Here is a 26369-nt window from a genome sequence, read left to right on the forward strand (position 1 = left end):
TATAGATGACAGGCATTTTTATATCTTTATTTTTTTCTACCTCATATCAAGTTTCAAATGAAACTACAATTACATTAGAAAATGTTAATTATCAGGGGCATAAATGCCACTTGCTGTCTCACCATATGTTTTCGCATTTGTGTGTTGCTAAATAGAGGAGTGTAACTATGACAGCATCAGTCTTAACCCTTCAATTATAATCTGATGATCAATCCATACACTGGTACATGCAGTATGTGACAGGTAATAACTTTTTTTTTTTTATCACATATGCCTATTGAACATTATCAAATTAAATTTGTGCAAAAGACATCTGTGTGCAGGGTCCAGTGGGGAAGGGGCCCAATTGCTTTGGACAATATACATGTTAGAGATGGTAAAAAGAGGGTCATTTCATGTCAACTAAATTACCAAAAGCATTTTTTAAATTTTTTTTCCATTTCACGTGCCTCATTTGACTATAAGCTGTGGGTATGAGCAGTTGTAAATCTATTTATTAAAATACTGAACAACTGTATGACAAAAATAAAGACGCCGAATGCTGGGTTATTGATTTACAATATATGTGATAAAAAAAAGTCTCAGGACTGGCATCGCCTTTCCTCGCCTCATATTTTCCTTGTTCTTTACACACTGTTCCTTGATCTCTTCCTTGCTCCACATGTGTCATGTGTCTGTAACTTCACCGAGTGTGCATTCATACTAATCGCTTATTTTCCTGTCCACCCATATTTAAAACAAATGTATGCAACTTACAGTATTTTGTACTTCCCTGATCCTCCCTCCCTGTCTCCAAGAATAAACCTTCCTTTCCAAAATCTCTTAATCACCACTAATCACATATATGATTTTGAGAGTCTCCCCTAGCTTTTCCTGCCCCCTCTCAATCCACCTTCCTGTTTATTACATTTAATACTTCCCTTTTTGGTTATGTACAATTTTCACTCTTTATTTGCTGAACTTTACATTTCCCAGCAGACAGAAGGGCCAAATTGTTGACTTACTTATTCATTCTAATTATGCTCGCACAGTAATTCATAGATTTGACATGTGGACTTTCTAAAGCACTGGAGGATTTATTTAGATTGCATATTTTTTTGGCTGAGGGTCATGGCTAACAAGAAGTAAAGCTACATTAAGGCGGCCCTCTTTGAAAGTTTTGCCTCCCTTGCTCTGTCCTCGCCTCTTTGCTGTAAGTTCTGTACTTCTCTTTGCTGCTGTCTTTGTTTGACCTTTTCACTACGTTTTTCTCAGATCTCTTAAGTATCATCATTGTCTCTTTTCCTTTGCGTAGCTTGGTTGTAAGTTCTCCTTTTATTATCTTTGTCTCTCTCTTCCGAAAATACAGGACTGGATGCCAATACTCCAACCAGCTCCCATGAGCTTACTATTCCAAATGATGTAAGTAAAGGTTGATGGTCCCTCAGTTGTATGTGGAATGTTACCTTAAATTACTCTCACCAAGATAGGACAGTGGAGTGCAGAGTGTGACATCAGATCCATAAGAAGTGAAAGCAAACTGAAGACAACAATCCAAAGGAAAAAAAATTCAAATATATTCATTGGTACTCTAGTGCCTAGGAGTCCAACATGTGGCCCAAGGCCAAAATGCAGCCTGCTTTACCAACAGTAGGGGTGCTGCATGCATGACAATTTAAGTACCCTTTTCCTCCCTGAGCCAGTATCAGCCCTTCTTCTGGCTTGTTGATGCAGCACACGCCGATGCTTCTTCCTCTGGTGTGGGTTCAATGATGTGTCGGAACTGAGCATGCTCAATACTGCTACAGAGCCACACAAAAAAAAAAAGGAAAACAAAAATCTTCCACAAGGTGTCAACAGATAAACCAAAAACAAAAGTGGAAGTCACCGGGAAAATGTTCAAGAGGGTAAATGAAGTCACTATGCCAATGATAATCCATCACATTTGTTTATTCAAAATTGGTTAATTCCTCAGTCCAACTGAAGACAACACAGGCTGTGTTTCGGCACTCAAGCGCTTGATGAGTGCATCGCACCTTTTTGTAGACTACAAGGATATTTTACCATCCTTCATTTGGTTTCAACCTACTACTTTTTATCTTTGCAAGTTTTAGAGGACCCCTGAAGAAGGCTTGTGTGCCAAAACACAGCCTGTGTTGGGTCTGATGTCTTCAGCTGGATTGAGGTTTAACCAGTTTTGAATAAACAAATGTGATGGACTCTGTCATTGGTGTATTGACTTCATTTACAGAGCACACGCAATTTAAACACATCATTGAACCATGCTGGTGCTGGCACACACTGTAGCAAGAAGCTGCCTCCACCTCCCATTCTGGTTCCTTGGTGCTATGGAAACTGGTTTGGTCCTGTGGTTTGCCGCCTTGTGTGGGGCCTTCTAGCAAAGCAGGAAAGCACAGGAATCAACATCTGACCAGTAGGACTTGCAGATAAGCTGAGTACCTGAGCGCAGCACCTTCTTCACTGACTACATCCTGCTAAAAAAAAAGTCTATATTTTTAAAATAGATAAGAATACTTCACTAATATCAATAAAAATAATGGGGTTGATCTTCAAAGCAATTTAACCAGCCAGAAACAGCTCCTAGCTGGTTAAATCACTTGTCCAGGGCTAACTGGTCATTTTCAGTGGCACTTAAGTTAGTGCCGCTGAAAATGGCCAGTTAGCACCTAACACAAACCTGCCTGTTTTGGGGGTGTTCCAGGGGTAGAATCGGCACTTGGCCTGTAATTGCCAATATTCAACACTTAACCGGCCAATACGACTGTATAAAAGTCAGTACTATCTTTATGTGGTGCTCCATAGCTGGTTAAGTGCTAAAAATCACACTTAGCCAGCTATGGTGTAGCCATCTCTGTAAACCCAGAAATTCAATGCCAGAGCCTGGACATGGCCCAGCATTCAATTTCCAGGCATAACCCTGGCAGCAGTCAGCAAAACACTGAATATCAGCCCCAATTTATGCAGCCCACTGGACCTCCGAGCGTGCGACCCACTAATGAAAATGCCTGGACCCCCTTGCTGTAGTGGGTTTACATGTACTGGAAACTGTTTACACCTGACACAATCTTCCTTAGCAGTTCACAGATGAAGGTAGAAATCTAGTACAGCACTTTTTATAAAAGCGTAAGTCAAGCAGTGCTCCTAAGCAGTGAACAAAGTTTAGACTTAAGGAGGGGAGAAAACAGTCCCAGAAACCCCTCCAAACCATAAGAGCAAGAAATCATGAATACTGAAGAGTATAAAAATTAAATCAACTCTATTCCCTGGGCAGTGAATTTTCTCTCTCAGAGCCCCATGTACGAAGCTTTTTCCCCATAGACACAAAACTGGGAAAACTCCTTTAGTACATCTGGCCTTAAGTCCCAGGGACTTTAATTCTGTAACAGGGTGATTTGGCTGGGAAGGAATGTAGGCACATATAAAGGACACATTCAGGGGAACTTTTACAAAGGTGCAGGAAAAAGTGACCTTAGCGCACCCTTGCACTGGTTTTTCCCACACACTAAGGCCATTTGTTTCTGCAATGGAAAATGGACAATTTCCAGTTTCTGGCATTAATGGTCACACACTAATGTTATTACTATATGGCCATTAAAAAATATTGCATTCATTCAATATACTCCAATATCATTGATGTATATCTGTTATTTATTAAACATCATGTGTCCACAATCCCTCATAACAAAATTCAATATTCTCAACCACTCGCCAACCATCATTCAAACCTTGTATACCCTATACATAAGTATATTTTTTATAACTTGCATAGCATATATAATATATACAGTCCAAAAAACGAACATCTTGCTTTCACTTAATCCGTGATGCTGATCTTTTTATTTTATGGCATCATGAAGCAAACCTGCTGTACAAAATCTTCACACATAGTCCATAGTCCAATTTGTCACGCTCTGGTGTATTAATCCCACAATATGTTCCAGGTAATATGGGTATAGCTCAAAGCAAGAGCAATGTTCTGCCCGTGGAAGGCTGTCGAAAAGATACTTGCACAGTAAATCACTTCAGCTGATTGTCTTTACTCATACTGGTCCTCAATGCGAGACCGCATTTCGTGCTTCCTCAATGCGAAGCAGTTATGTCAGCCATAGAGCTGGTATAAATGCTTGTGCCTTAATGCCAGAGATATGTGCATAGGGCTAGATTCTATAAATAGCGCTGAGAAATTGGTGCCAAAAAAACTCTGCTTAAGCAGTGTTCTATGTTCCACGCTTAAACGGCGAGGTCACACATAAAATTAGGCACCACCATTTGTGCCAACAAAAACATGGTGCAAATGCCTGTGCCTAAATTTACGCACGGACCACCATTATTCTATAATTATGTGCATAACGCAAAACCATGCCCCCAATCCACCCCAAAAAAAACAATGACCCTCCCATTTCCACACCCCCTTTTCCGGGCCACATATACATTTTAGGCGCAGATCCTGCACCTAACTTTACATGCATAATCCCCAATTAATTCTAATTAGTGTCAATAATTGCTTGTTAAAAAAGCCAATTATTGGCACTAATTAGCTTGTTATTCTATTGAATTGCACGTGCAAATTTTTGGTGACTTTTATGGAAACAGGGGGATAACTTATTGCATTTTGTAAGTTACACATGTCATTGTGAGTCCTGCCCATGTGTACATCATCTGTCAAATATGCACTGTCTATGATATGCTAGTCTTTACAGAATAGTACTTAAACAGATTTTTAGTACTAATGCACATATGTACACCCATACGTATGTATATGCCGGTATTCTAATCATTTACAAGCGCACTCAATGAGTACATGTTAGCACTTTACCTCCCTGTTTGCTAAGCCGTGCTTGCGTCTGCCGGGCACTAATGCTGACACAGCCCATTTACTTTGAATGGGCTATGTCGGCATTGCCGCACGGCAGCCACTAGCGTGGTTTAGTAAACATGGGGACAACTTATAGAAATGCTCCAGAAGTGACCAAAATTTCCTTGTATAAATATGTGAATGCTCATAAGGGAATGGTTGTTCATAACATAAAACATGAATTATACAAATGTTTATATGCAGACAATCAATATATCTGGTGCAAAGTGCCATGAATTAGGTGATTATATAGGTACCTAGGGGGTCAATGTGCCAGCGTACTTTTCGAAAGAGTTGCATACATCCCAGCCAACTTGATCACTACACTCAGAAGTAATGAAGCAATTGGTTGTACTGTCTGCCACAGCGTGTCGTTATGCAGAGACTCGTGCCCATGCCTTTTCAGTAGCCTGGGCCTTTGCTGTGGAATAAACTTCCAGGTACTTTGAGACTATATGCACATGTTTATTAGTTTAAGAGGTACTTGAAGGCTTAGTATTTTGTGAGAGCATTTTTGGAATGATGGCCGTAAGCGTTAGTCACTGCCTTTTGGACTTTCTGAATTTTGCTATATTTATTGTAAGTTTTTATGGTTTTATTATGTATGTTAATTTTGTATGGTTTAATTTTGTATGTTAATATTTAGTTTTATTTATTTTTATATTTATATCCTGCTTTAACCAAAGCAGGATATAAATGTAAAAATAAATAAAACTAAATATTCAGCCAGAAGCACTCAGCGTTTTGCTGACCGCTGCCGGCGTTAACTCCGGAAATTCAATGCTGGGTCATGTCCAGGCTTCAGCATTGAATTTTCAGGTTTGTGGAGCTGGCTAAACCATAGCCAGTTAAGTACGGTATTTGGCACTTAACCAGCTATAGATTACCACATTAAAATAGTACTGACTTTTATGCAGTCCTGTTTATGTGGTTAACCTGGTTGGTTAAGTCCTGAATATTGCCACTTAACTGGCCAAGTGCTGACTCCACTCCAGGAACGTCCCCCTAATAGCCGGTTTTGATTCAGCACACACCGGTTAAGTGCTGCTGAAACTTAGCGTTTAGCCCAAAACAGGTGATTTAACTGGCCAGGAGTCATTTCTGGCCAGTTAAATCGCTTTGAATATCGACCCGCTAATTTATATCTAACTAGTTGCACCTGTAATGCATGATGTACTAAATCAGATTCAGTCTGCAAAGGAAAGCCCAGGAAATATGAGGATTGATATTCAAAATCAGTTATGCTGCTAATACCCATTGACAACCACATAAGTGCTTTTCTTTCAAATGTAATGGTCACAGAAAGGGCAATTCTGACACTAGCCGCTCACGATGACGTGCCATTTTGTGCATGTAATTGCAGAGAAAAGTAGCACTTGCATGTTTAAGCACACTAAGCGCTAGTCTATAAGGGCATATGCATGTGCTGTAGTGCATATTTGCACGGGAGTAGATGTAGGCGGAGTATGATGGAATGTAGGTGGGGCTCCCAGTTGCACATGCAATAGATTTTAAAGAGAGCCCTCAGACAAACCACCATTTTTAAGGCAAACTCATTTCTTTCCGCCCGGTGGAATAGCACCTCTTTCATCGGGCAATCTCTTCTAAGTGAACGTATGTGCTATTACATCAACACAACAGTGCTCTAAAGTGCAATGTGCTCCAAAACACAACTTAACTAAAATACTGAAATGAGAACTTACCTTTAATCGTTGTTGTTGTTTGTTCCCGTATTCATTTTTTCTTTTTTTCTTCTTTTCATTTACTCTTCCATGTTTCAGTATTTTAGTTAAGTTGTGTTTTGGAGCACATTGCACTTAAAAATGGTGGTTTGTCTGAGGGCTCTCTTTAAAATTTAAAGTCACATATACATATATAAAGAAAGTAATAATAAAAAAACTCATTTGTTTGAGTAAGGTACTATTTGTCTACATCAGTGGCATTATATCTTTGGTTCAATAGTTAGAAGAGGCTTAAGGCATTCTGGGGTAAAGCCTAAAAGTATATGCATAGTGGTGGGATTTAGACAAATTTGTCTGTTGGTGTGGTCCTAACGTTAAGCAAATAAGTTATCTGTCTATGTTTAGGACTGCATATTCAGCATCCTATAAGTCTCTGACTGTTGGATAATAAGACAAGCAGATAAATTAGCCATTCATCTTCATGTGATAGCCCGGATTCTGAATATTAGCACCAACCTATTCAGTCTAAAAAGAAAGGAATATTTATCAGAGGTACAATGCCAAGTAACACGTCCACAATTCATGTAAAACAGAAAATCCCCTGGATTCTATCTATGGTGCCCATATTTGGGTGCACTCCCGAGATGTGCATTCAACTTAATTAGCTAATATGCTGTAAATCACCAATTAGGATTTACATGCACATCTGACTGCTCGCTGTTCTATAACACTGGGTGCCTAAATTCCATAGTGTGCAACCCAAAAGGGGGTGTGGCCACAGGAGGGACATGGGCAGGCCAGGGACGTTCCAAAACGTTGTGCACAGTGTTGTGGAATACTGGATCCCTGCGCTCAACTGGGCCACCAGGATTTACACCAGGTTTCAGCAGACGTAAGTCTGGCGCCCAGAGAAATTGGCGCTAAGCACTATTCTATACAGAGAGCTTACCCTTTATAGAATAGCTCTTAGCACCAATCTTTTCCGGTGCCTGCTTTTGAGCACCATTTGTAGACTCCCCCCCCCCCCCCCCCCCCCACCACCATTGTGGACAAAAATCATCATACTTCAGAGAAATTAAGCAATTTACACTTTATGGGGTGAATTCTGTATGTCACTGAAAACATCAGTGCCAAAAAAAAATGCTATTGTATAAGCTATGCATAAAACAGGCATAGAGCCAGACTTCAATTTTTTGGGGGGGGGGCAAATTTTGCCCCACCTCCCCGCTGCGCTCCGCCCCTCTGATGCAACCTCACATTCCTGGGCCAGTGGGGGTCCCCAAGCCCTGCCAGCAGAAGCCTTCCTACAGCACTGTTTGCCAGCATGCTGCCCGCCCTTCTTCCCCCACAGCGCACACGCTCGGTTTTTATGAAATTGAGCACATGAGAAGCTCGCGCATGCTCAATTTCACTAAAACCAAGCATGCATGTGAGGGGGGAAGCAGGGCAGGCAGCAGTGCTGGAGGAAGGCTTCTGCTGGCAGGGGGTAGGAGCCCCTGCCAGCCAAACCAGCAGACCTTGTGGGTGCCCAAATCCAACTGGCAGAGCCCAGACTGGCTTAAAGTTAGGCACAGTTCATAGAATAGAACTGTGGTGCAAATGTATGTGCCTAAATAAGGTACGTATCCCCCCTCCCCTTATTTTATAACAACACACATAAATGTTAGGACTGCCCCCCTTCTGCCCATGCACCCTCCCATTTCTGCCCCCCCTTTTTGAACTCACATGTAAAACTTAGACACAGATCCTACACCTACAATTTATGTTCATATATTTCAATTAAGATAACAAGCCCATTATTGATGCTAATTAGCTCACTATTCAGTTAAGTTGCGTGCACAAATGGGGCAAGCCCAAATTTGCACACGCACTTGTTAGCGACTTTTATAGGGGGTTTAGGAGTAACTTTATAGAGGATTGTTGCAAGTATGTGCTGATGCCCAATCCTAAAATGCCTCATAAATTTACGCCCGTGACGAGGTACATGTGATGACAAGAAGGCTTGGACTGTTATGTGACATGTGTAGGTGTGTTCTGGGGTGGATTTTGGATGAAATCACAATTTAGACACCTTACTTATAAAATATGCATGTACACATACTTTAAGGGGACAGTTCTATAGGTGACTCCTCCATGTAGGTGCCCCAGTGCCGCGCGGTGAGAGCGTTTTCTATTACAGCATCTGGGCACCTAGATTCTATGATGGAAAGGGGAGGGAATTTGATAACCCACCTTTCTATGGTACAATCAAAGCATGATATATACAGGTCCCTATTGGGCTCAAAATCTAAGGGTTTATTTGTACCTGGGAAGTGGAGGGTTAAGTGACTTGCTCAGAGTCATAAAGAGCTGTTGGGTGAATCAAACCCGGTTCCTCTGGTTCTCAGGCCACTGCACTAACCATTAGTTAACAAACAACTTTGCCTTACCCTTCACTACCAATGATAATATTCTATTACGTATTGTGTTGTCATTGCAAGTAATATACCATGCCATATTTTGTATTGTTACTTGAATATTTTTACTGCTGTAATTGCCTATTGCTCATGTTTGATCTATTCTTACTGTACACCGCCTTGAGTGAATTCCTTCAAAAAGGCGGTAAATAAATCCTAATAAATAAATAATAAACTAATAAATTAGACTACTCCTCCTCTCCTAGTAGAACCCAGTACTGGTACATCTACAGGTACACAACTGTGTAACTGACGGCCCCACCCATGCCCTGCCCATGTGAACACCCCCTTGAATTTACATGCTATGCCACTTACGAGCACCATCACACATGAGCACTAAGGGGGTCCTTTATAAAGGCGTGCTAGCGTTGTTAGCGTGCACTAATGATTACTGCATGCTAAATGCTAAAGACATCCATATGGGCATCTCTAGCATTTAGCGCACCATATTTAACACGTGCTAAAAATGCTACCATTCCTTTGTAAAGGGGGCCCTTAGTCTCCTTGCTGCCACTTATGTCCATAAGTGTACACTTATCCATGCTGTTATTCTGTACATTTATTCACTCAAGTGACAGCCAAATACAGGCACCCACTTATAGAATTGCCCTTTAAGTGCACACATTTACTACTGCTCTTGAACATCTATCTGTAGAGTCAGTACACTCATGGGATAAGTTAGTTGCAATTTATGTGCCTATCTTATAAATTGCTCACATATGCACATAACATTTACACAAACATAATGCCTATGCCTTCAATCCAAGCTCAATTTCTGAAAAATTTGTGCTAGTTTTATAAAGATACATTGGTGCCTATGTGTGTTTATAAAACAGGCAAAAATAGACGCCTTCCTGTCCTATCAACCTAGGCACCTTGTTATATTTAATGTCAGGGAAAGCAACAAATGAGAGGGAATCTAAGGCACAGAAGATGAAGCCAAATAACAAAAGCACAATGGTTCTGCAAGAATGGACCCATAGCTAAATTTTAATGAGGGACCTGACATGGGCCATGTTTCGGCAGAACATCTGCATCAAGGGTCATCAATATCAATAACACAGTCTGAATGGTGTCCTCGGTTCTTTTAGTCTCATATGGGCAACCAGGCAGTGCCTAAGGGCCTAGAGACTCTAGGGGACCCAGAGGCTCAGGCTCTCTCTCTCTCCCCATACACTATAGCCCCCAAGCCTCAGTGGGCCCTCCCCAGTCCTAACTTGAAGGGCCCTGGTGGTCTAGTGGCTTCTGCGGGGGCAGGAAAGAGCCCCACTCTTTTCTGCCAACTACCGCTACTGTTACTCTGCCCTGTGCTGCCATGTTTTAAAAATGGCTGCTGAGACTTTCTGTGGCAGTCTCACAAGACTGCTGAGACCCGCAAGACTACCACGGAAAGTCTTGGCAGCCATTTTGAAAACATGACGGCAATGGGAGAGTAGTGACAGCAGGCAGGAAAGAGTGGGGTTCTTTCCTGCCCCTGAAGTAAGATACTAGACCACTTCAAGGCAGGAACGGGGAGGGCCTACTGAGGCTCGGGTGTCTGTAGTATGTGGAAGGGTGTGAGAGTTGCGGCAGTAGAGGGGCTGTAGTGTGAGGCAGGGGACGGTGGCAGCGGTGTGGCAATGGGGGGCGGCGGGCAGCAGCCAGTGAGCCCCAATGGCCTTTACTGCCCGAGGACCCAGATCACTGTCAGTCCGCCCCTGAAAGGCAATACCAGCACACAAAAAAGTGAAAGCAAAATAGCCTGTCCCTTCAAAGTGTTGAAAAAACACTGCCAAGACTCAAGATCAATGACAGAGAGACCGCTTCAGGCTCTTGAACCCTGGCAGTGTTTTTTCAACATTTTGAAAGGACAGGCTATTTTGCTCTCACTATTTTGTGTGCTAGTATTGCCTGTTGAGACAAAAAGGAACAGAGGACACCACTCAGACTGTGTTACTGATATTGATGACCAGTGATGCAGGTGTTCCACCGACATACGGCCTGTGTTGGATCCCTCTATAAAGTTTGGCTACAAATCCATTCTTGGAGGCCTATAGTGATTTTGTTGTTTGGCTTTAGTGTCAGGGATTCATCTCTGTTTTCAAACCACATTAGATGCAAATCTAGTCGTTCTTGCCTTTCTGCCAAAAATAGTGCTTGAATTTGAAGATCCCTGCAAGATTAATAATCAACTGAAACTAGGTTTTGCTATGAGAAATGTTAAACTGCAGACCTTGTTATTTTCATGTGATTTTTTACTACATCTGTGCAAGTTTTTATAGATTTTACATGTGGCTGTGGAAATCTGCTTTCTCAGCTGAAAGTTTTCTGTGTTCTCATTATGGTTGACGTTTTCCGTGTTCTCATTATGGTTGCTTCAGAGAGGGAGTTTTCTATACCAACATTACCATGTCATTGAAATTTGTCAGAAATACTTGCCGCAAATACAAAGAGGAACATCATTTTTCATTTAAACTCATAACAAATCTCCTAGTGTATTGAAATCTGAGCACTGCAATTTCTAATTGTGAAAAAGTACAGTAGCACTTTGTGTGTGAACCATTCTCCCTTCTTTTGGAATAGTTACATAAAGCAAAATAAAAATCCATGAAGAGTGAAAAGCTAATTGGTCTCCCTGCAGAGATGGCAGATTGCACCATCTTTTGGAGTTGTGACAACTACCATCAATAACAAGACATTTCCAAAGAGGATTCTATACATACATTTCCAAGAGCGCATAAGTCACATCTTCACAAGAAGGGGCCTAGGTTATCTCAGAAAGTCCTCTGAATCGGCTTCTACCGCTCATCATCACTATGTGGGTTCTAAAAGATCTCACAGCCTGCAAAGAATCCACATTTTCTCCAGGATCAGCACCACTATTACAACTCTGCATGACACCATTTTTATTTTAAAGAATGGAAAGAGAAGGGTAGGGGTCTTTGCTAAAGGTTTTCATCTTGTGTATAAGTTTGGCCAGGAGCACAGTCATGCAATAACCAAACTTTTTTTTTTTAATTTGCAAGCCACTTAACATTGGTTCCATCTAAATTATTAGAGTGCAGGTTTTGCCAAAGGAAAAAGCTTGTTTTAAAAAATTGGAACAAAATAAAACAAGAAATGATTTGAGGTTTTGACCTAATCCTTGGTCCTAACTCAGGACTAGGTAAAAGCTGGATCCCCAGAGCAGTCACAGGATCTGGGGCAGAGTTTCAAGGTAGAGATGTGGCCAAGACAGCACAGGGTAAGACCCTACTTCAAATGTTCACCTGTCTGGCAGTACATAAGTATAAGCTGAATCTTCTGTGAACACTGGATCCAGTTGATCCAGAGCAGGCTTGTCCAAGTTCAGTAACAGTAGCAGAGTACCAGTAGCAGTAGTGGGCAAGCAGACCACGTTTTCAGGATATCCTTAATAAGATATGCATACAATGAATGTAGTGGGCATTCAAATCTTTCTCATGCATATTTATTAGGGATACCCTAAAAACCTGGTCCGCTTGCAGCCCTCGAGGACTAAACTTGGACAACCCTGATTTACGGGTTCATTTTTTATTCAATCTTTCCCATTCTTATTTATATATCCAAGTCTACAATTTATATGTTAAATTAATTAAGTTAATTTCTGGAAATCCATAGATCCAGTTTAGGACATGATTCATTAAGGTCTTTTCCTATAGGAACAAAATGAAAAACAAGCCTTAATGAATCAGCACCTCAGTATAATTGTTCAGATTCACAGTCCAAATTCAGGCCGGCTGTAGGGGGTGGAATCTGTGTGGCCTCTCAGGTCTCCGTCGTTTTGAGAGGAGGGGGCAGCTGCTTGCAGTATTCTAGGAGGTACCCTTTCCTAGACACAGAGGGTGTCATCTTGGTGTACACACAGGTCGCTACCAGCCACAAACATAGCCAGCCCTCTGATTTGGAGGGGGGCCCAGGGGTGCACTGGGTGGGATGCATTCCATCTCCCCCCCCCCCCCCCCCCCCCACCCCTGGTACATTAAAAATACCTTTGCTGGCAGGAATGCTGAGGCCTCGCCATCTAAAGAAATTTGCAGCCAAGCCCTTCCTTCTCTTGCTGCTGCAGGAAACAGAAAATCGGCAGCATGCCTCTAGCTGCTGATACAAGGACTCTTCACGCATGCTTGAGGAGTCCTGGAGTTGGCAGCTGGAGGCACGTCACAAACTCCAGGACTCCCCAAGCCTGAGTATGCGCAAAGAGTCCTGGCATTGATGGCTGGAAGCATGCCACTGACTTCCTGTTTCCTGAAGCAGCGAGGGGAGGAGCGGAGTGGCTCAGCAGCAAATTTCTTTGGCTACTGGGACCTCGGCATCCCTGCCAGCCATTTAACAGCTGCTGCAGGTCTGGAGAGGGTAGGAGCCCAAAGTGGGGGCCCAGACCCACAAGCCCTCCCCCCTCCATGGCTACACCACTGCAACTGGAGCTAATGCCAAATGAAATACTAGAAAACAACAGAAAATATTCAAACTGTACACTAAGCAGAAAATGGACTTTAGCTTTCTGGAACACACTGAAATCTCCAATAGTACAGGGAGCATTTTTTCCACCAATAACCTTTTCAAATAGTTTTCTGCACAATTCTCTTTAACGTGTGCAGTGTAAGTGTTGCACTCTTTTTTTTCTGTGAGTGTATTTACTGAATGAACAAGAAACTACTACTACTACTACTATTTAGCATTTCTATAGCGCTACAAGGCATACGAAGCGCTGCACAAACATAAAAGAAAGACAGTCCCTGCTCAAAGAGCTTACAATCTAATAGACAAAAAATAAAGTAAGCAACTCAAATCAATTAATGTGTACAGGAAGGAGGAGAGGAGGGTAGGTGGAGGCGAGTGGTTACAAGTGGTTACGAGTCAAAAGCAATGTTAAAGAGGTGGGCTTTCAGTCTAGATTTAAAGGTGGCCAAGGATGGGGGAAGACATAGGGGCTCAGGAAGTTTATTCCAGGCGTAGGGTGCAGCGAGACAGAAGGCGCGAAGTCTGGAGTTGGCAGTAGCAGAGAAGGGAACAGATAAGAAGGATTTATCCATGGAGCGGAGTGCACGGGAAGGGGTGTAGGGAAGGATGAGTGTGGAGAGATACTGGGGAGCAGCAGAGTGAGTACATTTATAGGTTAGTAGAAGAAGTTTGAACAGGATGCGAAAACGGATAGGGAGCCAGTGAAGGAACTTGAGGTCGATGTTCAGCACATTTTAACTGGCTAGAAATGGCTTGTGGCTGGTTAAACTGCCTCTTCGAAGCTAACCGCTAATTTTCAACAGCACTTAACCAGTGAGTGCTGCTGAAAATAACCAGTTAGCGCTGAACTGAAAGCCAGGTATTTTGGGGGCATTGCAGGGGCGGAGTCAACACTTGGCCGGTAAGTGCCGATATTCAGCACTTAACTGGCCAGGGTAACCACATAAATGAGACTGTATAAAACACAGTCCTATTTTTGTGCGGTGCCCCATAGCCAGTTAAGTACTGAACAGCCAGCTCTACAAACCCAGAAATTCAACGCTGGAGCCCAGAAATGGCCTGGCATTGAATTTCTGGATTTAACGCGGGCAGCAGTCAGTGAAAGGCTGAGCGCTGCCAGCTGAATATCAGGCTCATAATTTTCAATCGAAACATCATACAAATCCCACAAAATTAGACACCCCTCCCCCGGATTCTATATAATGCGTGCGCAAATCTGGTCATATTCTTGATTTGTGTGTGCAACTTAATTAGCTCTACAAGTCAGTCAGTGCCGATAATTGAACTTAACAAGCAATTATTGTCAATAATTGCTTGTTAATTAGAATTTACACACACATAAAGTACATAAGTAATGCCACACTGGGAAAGACCAAGGGTCCATCAAGCCCAGCATCCTGTCCACGACAGCGGCCAATTCAGGCACACTTAAACTCTAAGATGCGGATCTGAAAAGGGGGGTGTGGGCATGGTTGGGTCATGAATGATCGTAGAATTTACACCACACTGCTACAGAAAATGCCCGATCCGTGTTGTAATTTAGGTGTCGGCATTTATACCAGGTTTTCATTGGTATAAATGGTTGCGGCTAAATATAGTCACAAAAAATGGGTGTTCGGCATATTCGGTAAACTTCACCTAAATTTAGGCATGGTTTATAAATACGCCTAGGCGTATTTTCTTTCAGCGCTGATTTTGTACGCGTGATATATAGAATCTAGCCCACCACATCTCCTGTTCTTTTCTTTTATTTAATCCTTCCCTGTTTTCTTCCCCACTCCATCCCTCCTGTGACCCCTCCCTTCCCTCTCATCTTCCCCTCCTCTTTCAAGTTCTCCCACTTCCAGACATGGATTCCTGTGAGAATATGTTTTTGTATTGGCTCCACAACTTGAAATACTGCACTCTCTCCAGTTGCTTTGTGTTTTTGAATGTGCGTATCTCCCATTCTACTATATCTCACATACTCTTGTCCCAATACCTCACCAAGGATCCCTGTTTTCTCACCCAAAAAAGAAAGGATGGTTTTCTTAACACGGAAAAGCACCAGACCTATGAACAATCTCTTATACTGACACTCTCAGCTGCTGTAAAGGGTCCTCATCTTGCAACAAAACATTCAGTGTATATATTTTTACTTGTCCTACAGTTTCAACAACATCCAGTGCTCTTGCCCATAAAGATTTTAGTACCGTACATTCCAAAAAAGAATGTAAGAAGATGCTTACTAGAGAATGACACAGGGACAATGTTTGTCTCCGTCCCCGCCCCGTCCCTGTGAGTTCTGTCTCCGTCCTCTCCCCATCCCCGCAGGTTCTGTCCCTGTCCCCGTGGGCGCTGACCTCATCTGCAGAAGTCTCAAACACATGATTTTATATTTCAATCTTTTTTATTAAACTATAAAAAGGAACAATGTGCTGTGCAACTGTTGTGTATAAATTACAAATAGGGAGCAATAATAACAATGAGCAGCTATAATAACCCTCCTTCCCACCACCACCACCCTCTACCCTTCCAACCCCAACAATAGGTGATTTCTACTACACCAAGGAATCCTAATTCACACTGTTAAAATATCCAGGGGTATAGTATACAAGCTGTTCTATATGCCCTAGAGGGGGAAAATATGCCCTATAAAGCATTGTGGATAAATAAGAAATCATCAACAATCTCAGGATTCAATCTAGCTCTCCTGTCTTCCACAGTCCTTCCTGGAATAGAAGTAGTCTTCTTAGAAGATGTGCTGGTAGCAGGATGTACAGGATCTCCCATGCAAATTTTGCTAGTTGTGGCCAGTATGTTTGCTTGTTTTTCCAAAAAATCAAAATATCTCTGTAGGTATCACTTAAACATAAATAACAATCCAGTTCATTAACAGGCTTCAAAGTAGAAAATGACACGGGGACAAAGTTTGTCCCCTGTCCCTGTCCCTGTGGGCTCTGCCCCCATCCCCTCCCCATCCCTGTGGGATCTGTCCCCGTCCCCACCCCGTCCCCGTGGGATCTGTCCCCGCCCCATCCCGCAAGCTCTGTCCCCGTCCCCATCCCTGCGGTTACTGCGGTTCCCCGTCCCCATGTCATTCTCTATACTGTTCCCATGTTATTTGACAATAGTCTGAATCGCAAAGGTCAAACATCCATAGAAAGATAGAAACAGAGAAAATGCTGACAAAGCCTATTCACTTTAAATGGGCTCCATTGGCATTGCCACATGGGAACTGCTAGCATGGCTTGATAAAAGAGCCCTTAAGCTAGTATTCTGTAAAGGGCGCTCTGCGTGGAGCCTGCTATAGAGAATACTAGCTTAGTGTGCATTTTCCTCAGGATTCTTTATATGGCGCCTTAATTTCCTTGCGGAAAGCAAAGCATATTCTGTAACAATGAAATGTAAATTGGTTAACTAGCTAATCAGTGCTGTTCATTGTATGTTAACAAGCAATTATCAACACTAAGTACGTGCACAACTCGTTAAGTATATTCTGTAAAGTGATGCGCATAAATTCTAAGTCGCATAGTTGAAAAGTGGACATGGTTATGGGAGTGGAATGGGTGGGTTGTGGGCATTTCAAAAATCTATGCGCGTTGTAATAGAATACACCCGCTCCACGCTTAATTTAGAGATCAAGATTTACACCAGCTTTTAGTTGGCAAGATTGACCGTGACTAAATTTAGTCACGTGGAACAGCACTCGGCGTATTCTATAATGTACGCCTAAATTAAAGTGTACTTTATAGAATACACTTTGATTTTTGCACATAATTTGAGGGGTAAATATAGAATTTATTTAGTTATAACATTTATATCCCACATTATCTCAAATAGGATTCAAGTTCAATGTGACTCACAATATAAAGGCGTTCTGATTACATAGAACAAAGTTAGTTAATGTATTTATTTATTTATAGATAGATATACACAAGATTACTAATAACAGCATAACTTGAAATCCTGATCATATAACATGTTTGTAATACATAAGATAGAATGTGAATATAGACAGAGTTGCTGTTGCAAGTTTTTATTAGAGAGTTAGTTATTTCTATTGTTATCAAGTGAGTTTTCAATAGTTTATGAAATATGAGATAGTCTTCAGTTTAACGGAGTTGTTTGGGCAAAGAGTCCTATCTGGTTATACTTTGGTATGAAAATCCAGCATTGTGGATAGTTTTATATTTGATTTTATTACATTAATGGAAGTGAAATACAAGAAAGTCTCTGGATGATTTTTTAGCATTGCGTGTTGATAGATCTATAAGATTCTGCATGTACGATAGAGATGAACCATAAATTATTTGGTAGGTGAATGTACATAATTTGAAAGTAATGCGTGAACTTATAGGTATTAAACAGTGGAAAAACAGTTGTCACCAACCAGCTTATTTTCGAAGGAGAAGGGCGCCCATCTTCCGACACAAATCGGGAGATGGGTGCCCTTCTCCTAAAGGCGGCCAAATCGGTATAATCGAAAGCCGATTTTGGCCATCCTCAACTGCTTTCCGTCGCAGGGACGGCCAAAGTTCAAGGGGGCGTGTCGGGAGGTGTACCAAAGGCAGGACGGGGGGCGTGGTTAAGAGATGGCCATCCTCAGCCAATAATGGAAAAAGAAGGGCGGCCCTGACGAGCATTTGGCCGACTTTACTTGGTCCCTTTTTGTTCACGACCAAGCCTTGAAAAGGTGCCCGAACTGACCAGATGACCACCGGAGGGAATCGGGGATCACTTCCCCTTACTCCCCCAGTGGTCACCAACCCCCCCCCCCCCCCCCCAAAAAAATTAAAAACATTTTTTTGCCAGCCTCAAATGTCATACCCAGCTCCATCACAGCACTATGCAGGTCTCTGGAGCAGTTTTTAGTGGGTACTGCAGTGCACTTCAGGCAGGCAGAACCAGACCCATCCCCCCCTACCTGTTACACTTGTGGTGGTAAATGAGAGCCCTCCAAAACCCACCCGAAAACCACTGTACCCACATATAGGTGCCCCCCTTTACCCTTTAAGGGCTATGGTACTGTTGTACAGTTGAGAGTAGTGGGTTTTGAGGGAGGGGGTTGGGGGGCTCAGCACCCAAGGTAAGGGAGCTATGCACTTGGGAGCAATTTCTGAAGTCCACTGCAGTGCCCCCTAGGGTGCCCGGTTGGTGTCCTGGCATGTCATGAGGGATCAGTGCACTAGGAATGCTGGCTCCTCCCATGACCAAATGGCTTGGGTTTGGTCATTTCTGAGATGGCCGGCCTCGGTTTCCATTATCGGCGAAAACCGAGGCTGGCCATCTCTAAGTCCGGCGATCTCAACATTTAGGTTGACCATCTCTAAGGTTGACCCTAAATATTGAGATTTGGGCTGCCCCAACCGTATTATCGAAACGAAAGATGGCCGCCCATCTTGTTCGATAATACGGTTGGCTCCTCCCCTTCCCGGGGCAGTCCCCAGAGATGGCGCCCCCGTCGATTATGCTCCTCCAACAATCTAATCCTTAGGGCCTAACTTTGGGCATGAGCACTTACACCTGCTAAAAGCTGGTGTAAATGCTCGGCACCCAACTGATGGCAGTTAGGTGGGCAAATCCAGGTATTCTATAACATCACGCCTAATTTCTTGGAATGCCCATGCCAATCACATGGCCACACCCCCTATGGAGCTATAAAATTTAGGCACACATGTTATAGAATAGGGAATAGGGTAGATCTGCACACAACTCCTAATGACTGCCAGTTAACTGCTTGTTAACTCTAGTAATTGATTGCTAGCGCTTAACTGACTAATTAGTTTACATGCGGATCTGGAAGGAACCTATCAAGAGGCCATGATCAGGGGGAAGGGAGGCTCACAAGGGAGGGTTGGTACTGCAGGGGTTACAGTGCTGCTGGGGACCACCAACGATCAGGGTCCTATCTAGTGGGAGCAGTGATTTTATGTATTTATTTATTTATTAGGATTTATTTACTGCCTTTTTGAAAGGCGGTGTACAGTAAGAATAAATCAAGCATAAATGAAAGCTACTCCCATGTCCATGTGAGGGGGAGGGGAGGGGAGGGAAATCTACATTTTTTTCTCCACATTCTGCTTTCTAAAATTGCTGCTCCTTCTGTTGGTGGAAGCTCTACGTTTGGCCCAGTGGTGGGCTAATGCTTAGCTTGCTGTAGCAAAAAAATAATACACCCGACTCGGTGTGCAGAACAGACACAATGAAGACTCTTGAGACTGAGAGCTAGCTGACTACTAATTAGTAGCAGTGACTAATGCTACTGTTAAAGGCAGTGGGCAAGCAGCACTACTACTTCCTGGTTGCACGTGGAAGTCTCTGGAAAATTCGCTCAGCTGCACCTGGAGGTCCCCACACGCCAATAGTCAGGTGACTTACCTATACTGTGGAAAATTTAACAGGTGGTCAAGAGCTGCCAGTACTGCCTAGAATGACAGCTGAAACAGTGGAGGGAAAGACCGTTAGGGCTTGCTCTTGGGTCAAGCATAATCGCAGGTGACTGTTTCACAAGGCTGGCCCTGGCTGCTTCTCACAAGGGAGATCGGACCTCAGCAGCAGTGTATAATTTGCAGTTCCAAGAGCAGGCTCGCTTGGCACTTCTGGTGTGGAATCCATTTTGCAGGCTCAGCAGCCCTCCCAGCCAGCACTACCCCACCCGCTGCCGCCACCATCTACACACTGCCTCCCATACCCAAAAAGCCCAGCGCTTGTGCTTGCAAAAAAAAAAAAAGGCTGTCTGTGGCATGCACAGAGCAGCCGCACTTAGCAACTGGCTTCCCCCTATCGCATGCAAATGAGCCTGCTTGCAAAAGCAGCAACCAGCTCATTTACATGTGATTCGCTTTGGGAATCCCTCTGTATTAGAGAGCTGCACGGCTTCCGTCCCCGTGGGAATCCCACGGAACCCGCGGGATTCCCGCGGGGACGGAAGCAGTTCCTGCGGGGTTCCCGCGGGGATGGAAGCAGTTCTGCGGGGTTCCCGTGGGGACGGAGGCAGTTTCTGTGGGGTTCCCGCGGGGATGGAACCAGTTCTGTGGGCTTTCCATGGAAGTGTAAGCTGCACCTGCACCAGCCTCATCTACTGAATACCAATTTATTTGAGTGCTGTCTCCTCCTCCTCCTCCTCTTCTTCCTTGCTTTAACAGCATAAATGTGGAAAGTCTTCCATTAAGGAGGTGGTAGAGTCACAAATGATGACGAAATTCAAAAAGGCGGATATGTCAAGTGACACTTAGATGGCGACTCTGGCTGTGATGAACTAGAGCTGTACCTGGCAGACTTGTATGGTCTGTGTCTCATACATGGCAATCTGGTGTAGGATGGGCTGGAAAGGGCTTAGACAGCAACTTCAGTGGCTGGAACATGAGGACAGTGCTGGACAGACTTTTATGGTCTGTGTCCCACAAATGAGAACATGAATAGGCTGGAGTGGGCTTCAACGGCAACCCCAGTAGTTGGAACATAAAGATAGGGCCAGATAGACTTCTGTGGTCTTTGTTCCAGAAACACGAAGGAAAGACCATAATCAAGTATATAATATCACACTCATTTAATGATGAATTGATCATGAGTGTGACTATTGGGCAGAGTGGAAGGACCGTTCAGGTCTATTTGCTGTCACTTACTATGTTACTATTAATCCTCTTTGCTCCCAGGCTGGTGCATAGACCTCAGCTCTGACACAAGCATGAGAATCAGATGTCACCTGACCTACTGGCGTGTGCATGTGGCGACCTCTCAGCACATAGTGCAAGTGAATCAGAGACAAGTCTTACATGTGCGCACCAGAGTGCTCCAACTTCCACCTTCCGTTCCTTCCTTGCCTACAGTGCTGTGGCTCAAATCCAGAGAGAGACTGAGGGAGCTGACTGGAACTTTCTTTTATGTACTATTAAATTCTTACGGGGATGGGTGGGGATGGGTTAAATTCTTGCGGGGACGGGTTGGGATGGGTTAAATTCTTACGGGGATGGGTGGGGATGGGTTAAATTCTTGCGGGGACGGGCGGGGATGGGTTAGATTCCAGCAGGGACGGGCGGGGATGGGTAAGATTTCTGTCCCCGTGCAACTCTCTACTCTGTATTTCCAAATTGGTAAACTTTACTGAGGTGGAAATACAGAGCGATTCTTTATGGGGAGGACCTTAGTGCATCTGGCTGTGGGAAAGCCATTTTAACAAGTGCTTCTCTACAAGTCTGGCACGTTTAGGTTCCCAAGTCAAGGCAGATGTAGTTAAATATCCTCTGAGACAGGATCTTTGTGAGAACGTGCAAAAAAACAAATTATGATTACCAGCTTTTTATGCTTACCCAAACTGTGCACAAGTAACAAGAGAAAGTAGCACTGAGATGTTTCCCATTTTGCATTTACTTATAAAACTGATTAAGGACAAGCATAATGTAGATTTTCACTAAAATAGGATACAAGAATCCAGACACTGGTCTACACTGAGGACATTATACCTGCCTGATGCACAATCCAGAATTAAATAAGCACATTGGTGTCACTGAATGCAAGAACTATATGCTCTGAAAAATTACGATCATGAGCAATACATGTCTCTAATTATTTTCTAATACAGAATTTCATTTTATTGTAATATAATTTCCCTACTAACACTATAAGCTGACCAGTACTTGTATTTGCAAGTAATCACTGCAGGTTCCTCTCACAGAATATAGCTTCTGCACACCACAACTTTGATTAAAACACTGCATCTTCATCATACCCAACAGAGCCTGGAAATTCTTTAGAATCACCCAAATAGTATCCAAGCCAGAATATATATAATAATTTAAATAATGAAAGACCATATTTTACTAAGTAAAATAGCCTCCATACATATGGACCTCAGCTGACTTTGCGCCACATTTGGAGTGATAGCTGATATCATATCTCCATAGAGAGGATAATTTCTAAGGAGCTTATCACTCCAAATTTACATACTTATTCCTGCTAAACTTTTGTATCAAAAGTATTTATTTGGAGCACTGTATACAAGATCATGAATGCATTACTTGCAATTGCATTACACACAGAAAAAAAATGCAAAGTAGGCCCTTCCCCCCCTCCCCAACTACCTTACAATCCCTGGTGGTCTAATGGTACTAATGGTATAGTCAGGGCAGGAGTGATCCCCCAGTTGCTCTTGCCCATGTCAACTCTACTCTCAAATAGCTGCTGTGACCTCTTTCGGCAGTCTCATCAATTACCACTAGAGGTCATGGCAGCCATTTTGAGATCTGAGCCAGCATAGGCAGGAGTGACTGGGGATCACTCCTACCTTGACTATACCCCTAGACTACCATGGATTGTAAGGTAGGCCTAAGGGGGTTACCTACAGGTGGGCAGGGGGAAGAGGCAACTCCTGTTCAGAGGGGAGGGAGACAAACAGGACAAAGCACAAATTTTTGGCTTCCACCAAAAACACATTCAGTTTTGGCCGAAACCCGAAACCATGGCTGTAGCCTTTCAGCTGAAACCAAAACTGTGCAAAAAAAGGATTGGGTTAGTTTCAGTACCACAACTGTAACCAAAACCAACATTTGGTCGGCCTCTACAGATAGACGTTCTTGTCCCTGGATTCTTGGTGTTCATTATTTGGATGTTTCAGTTTGTAAAATGGCTGTTCAGTTTGGACATTCTCGCGTATTTTCGAACAGGAAACCCCTGACATATTTCAAGTTTGAATTGAAAATGGCTGCAAGATGGACATGGGGGGGGGAGGGGGTTGAGATTATGAACACGCATCCCAATTCTGATTTGGACATCCTTTCGAAAATGCCCCTCCACGTATTGTGACTATTCAGAAACTGGCTCTACAATATTAGTAATTCAGGTCTGCAAAATTTACTGGAGCTGAACCTTTTCCTTAAAAAAAATACAAGTCAGCTTTAATTAGTTTCTCTCATTCCTTATGTGCAACAATAATGATTATTGCTGCAGACAGGAAATTCAAGCTGAGATTTATCATTTTGACAAGGAAATCAATGTAACTAGTGATTTTTTTTTTTTTGAGTAGCAGGCTCTAATGTACCGGAATAGGGTCCATTATAAATAATTTCCTGAGCCATAATTTCTGTTTTGTTGTTGGTGTTTTAAGCTGTTTCTTTTAACATGCTCTTATAACTCAATGTTATTGACATGTTGTAATGAACTATGAACAAGAAACAGAGAGTTATGCCTTGACAAATCTAATCTAATCTGAAGTTAATAAACTGCCTTTTTATTGTTTCTAACCCTACATATTGGAAAGAACTATACATAAGAGGGTCAAAAATGTCTGTCTGAGGGAAAAATAGTTCTCTGAAAATTTAAGAAAACGGGACCAAATTTGGAATGGAGAAAAACAGTGGAAAAACATCCCCCCCCCCCCCCCCCCCTTTATTCAAAACTATTTAACAGGCCAGGAACAGCTCCTGGCTGGTTAAATAGTGATTAAGTGCCTAACCCGTGGGTATTCAGCAGGAGATAACCGGTTATCTCCCACTAAATATCCCAGTTAGCCACTAGGTGTTCACCAACTATATCATATGACCAAACTGGTTATGTTGAGCGGTCAAAATAGGCCACTTAAATAGCAGGCCTATGTTTTACTGCTACAAAGTTAACCAGTTAGCGTTGACGGGTGGCATAACCAGCAGTGGCATAGCCACAGGTGGGCCAGGGCCCACCTATTTAGGGCTCAGGCCCACCCAGCAGTAGCACATGTTTAGTGGTAGCTGGTGGGGATCCCAAGCTCGGCCAGCTGAAGACTTCCCCCTGCTGGTAACGAAAACGCTACTCTCCATGATACTGGCACCTGAGCATGCTCATTTTTCAGACTGCCAAGGTAGAAAGAAGCGTTTTCCTGCCAGCTGAGATATTTTTTTGGTGGTGGTTGGGGGGGGGGGGGGGATAACACTTGGTGCCCACCCACTTCTTGCCTAGGCCCACCCAAAATCTGTTGTCTGGCTACGCCCATTAGCCACTTAACTTTTTAACGGCCAAAATAAACATGGATATTCAATGCCAGTTATCGGATACGCCCCGGCATTGAATATCCGGGTTTAACGCCAGCGGCAGACAGCAAGCATATATTTGTGGGCGACATTGCCAAAGGGTTAGAAGGTAAGATTTGCCTTTTTGCAGATGATACCAAGATTTGTAACAGAGTGGACACCCAGGAGGGAGTGGAAAACATGAAAAAGGATCTGCAAAAGTTAGAAGAATGGTCTAATGTTTGGCAATTAAAATTCAATGCAAAGAAGTGCAGAGTGATGCACTTAGGGAATAGAAATCTAAGGCAGACATATGTGTTAGGTGGTGAGAGGCTGATATGCACAAACAGGGAGAGGGATCTTAGGGTGATAATATCTTCTGAGGATCTAAAGGTGACAAATCAGTGTGACAAGGCGGTGGCTGTAGCCAGAAGGATGCTAGGCTGTATATAGAGAGATGTAACCAGCAGGTGTTGATGCCCCTGTACAAGTCATTAGTGAGGCTCCACCTGGAATATTGTGATCAGTTTTGGAGGCAATATCTTGCTAAAGATGTAAGAAGACTTGAAGCGGTCCAGAGGAAGGCAACAAAAATGATATGAGGATTGCGCCAAAAAACATATGAGAAGAGACTGGAAGACCTAAATATGTATACCCTATACAAGTGTAGGGACAGGAGATATGATGCAGACATTGAAATACTTGAAAGGTATTAATATAGAAACAAATATTTTCCAGAGAAGGGAAAATGGTAAAACTAGAGGACATGATTTGAGGTTGCGGGGTGGTAGATTTAGGAGTAATGTGAAAAAATTATTTTTGAAAACAACGAAAAAGAGTCCAATTCTCCCGTTAAAAACAACAGAAAAAACAAAAGAACGGAAGAAATCAAAAGGACCAGACTGGTCTGGTCCTTTTGATTTCTTCCGTTCTTTTGTTTTTTCCCAAAAAATTATTTTTCACAGAGAGGGTGGTTGATGCCTGGAATGCCCTCCTGAGGGAGGTGGTGGAGAGGAGAACTGTGGCAGAGTTCAAGGTGGCATGGGATAAACACAGGGGATTTCTAGTTAGAAAATGAATGGTGTAAAAAACAAAGCTTAAAGGTTTGCATATGTGTTTGCATGTCAAGTGGTACTTTGATGGCAACTCTGCCTGTATCAACTAAGGCCGGTGCTGGGCTGGCTTGTACGGCCTGAGTCCCACATATAGCAATCCAGCTTAGGATGAGTTGTAGAGAGCTTTGACAGAAACTCCAATAATTTGGAACGTAAGGACGGTACTAGGCAGACTTTTACGGTCTGTGTCCCGCAAATGACAAGATGGATTAAAATGGGCTTTGACGGCAACACCTGTAGTTGGAACATAAGGATAGAGCCAGGCAGACTTCTATGGTCTATGTCCCTGAAACAACAAAGAAAGACCATGATCAAGTACATAATATCACATTCATTGTTGATTCAGTCTAGAATTGAGAATGAATGAGACTGTTGGGCAGACTGGATGGACCATTCATATCTTTATCTGCCATTGCTTACTATGTTACACTGCCCGCCACCGGCTGCACATTGGGCCCATTAAGTTTGAAAATAGGCCAGATCAGGCCAGTGATTCAGAAAGAATTAAGTCACACACACACACACACAAAAGAAACAAAAACAGCCCAATGCATTTCTATGGGTAATGCAGATCCTGCTTCTGGAGCATAAAAAGTTTGATACAATGAAATATAGACGGTATTGAATTCCTGATTTCAAACCACCCCTCCCCTCTTCTGTATTCTCCTGGTCACAGATAAACACAGAGCCAATATGTACATATACACTTGGCCCACAGACGCACATACCCACCCACCACAAGCACAGAAACACACGCGCATACATACCACAAGCACAGAAAGAGAGAGACACACAAGGGACAGAGCAAAATTGTGGAAATGGTGAAATCCCTCTTTATC

General features: G+C 43.0%; 1 protein-coding gene and 1 long non-coding RNA gene across 5 annotated transcripts in view; both read left to right on the plus strand.

Moving 5' to 3' along the window:
• The window catches only part of LOC115471036 (poly(rC)-binding protein 3-like), a 1141923-nt gene that overhangs the window by 1095958 nt on the left and 19596 nt on the right, over positions 1-26369 (plus strand). For all 4 annotated transcript variants that reach the window (XM_030204708.1, XM_030204727.1, XM_030204715.1 and 1 more), the window contains one exon: positions 1349-1401. In XM_030204708.1, coding sequence (XP_030060568.1) covers positions 1349-1401 — 53 coding nt within the window. The remainder of the gene's footprint in view (positions 1-1348; positions 1402-26369) is intronic.
• LOC115471066 lies at positions 13804-25184 on the plus strand. Its single transcript, XR_003942273.1, has 3 exons — positions 13804-13815; positions 22560-22566; positions 25092-25184. It is a non-coding gene; the product is annotated as an uncharacterized LOC115471066 (long non-coding RNA).

The sequence above is a fragment of the Microcaecilia unicolor genome, chromosome 1, assembly GCF_901765095.1.
Source record: "Microcaecilia unicolor chromosome 1, aMicUni1.1, whole genome shotgun sequence".
NCBI classification, from domain to species: Eukaryota; Metazoa; Chordata; class Amphibia; order Gymnophiona; family Siphonopidae; genus Microcaecilia; species Microcaecilia unicolor.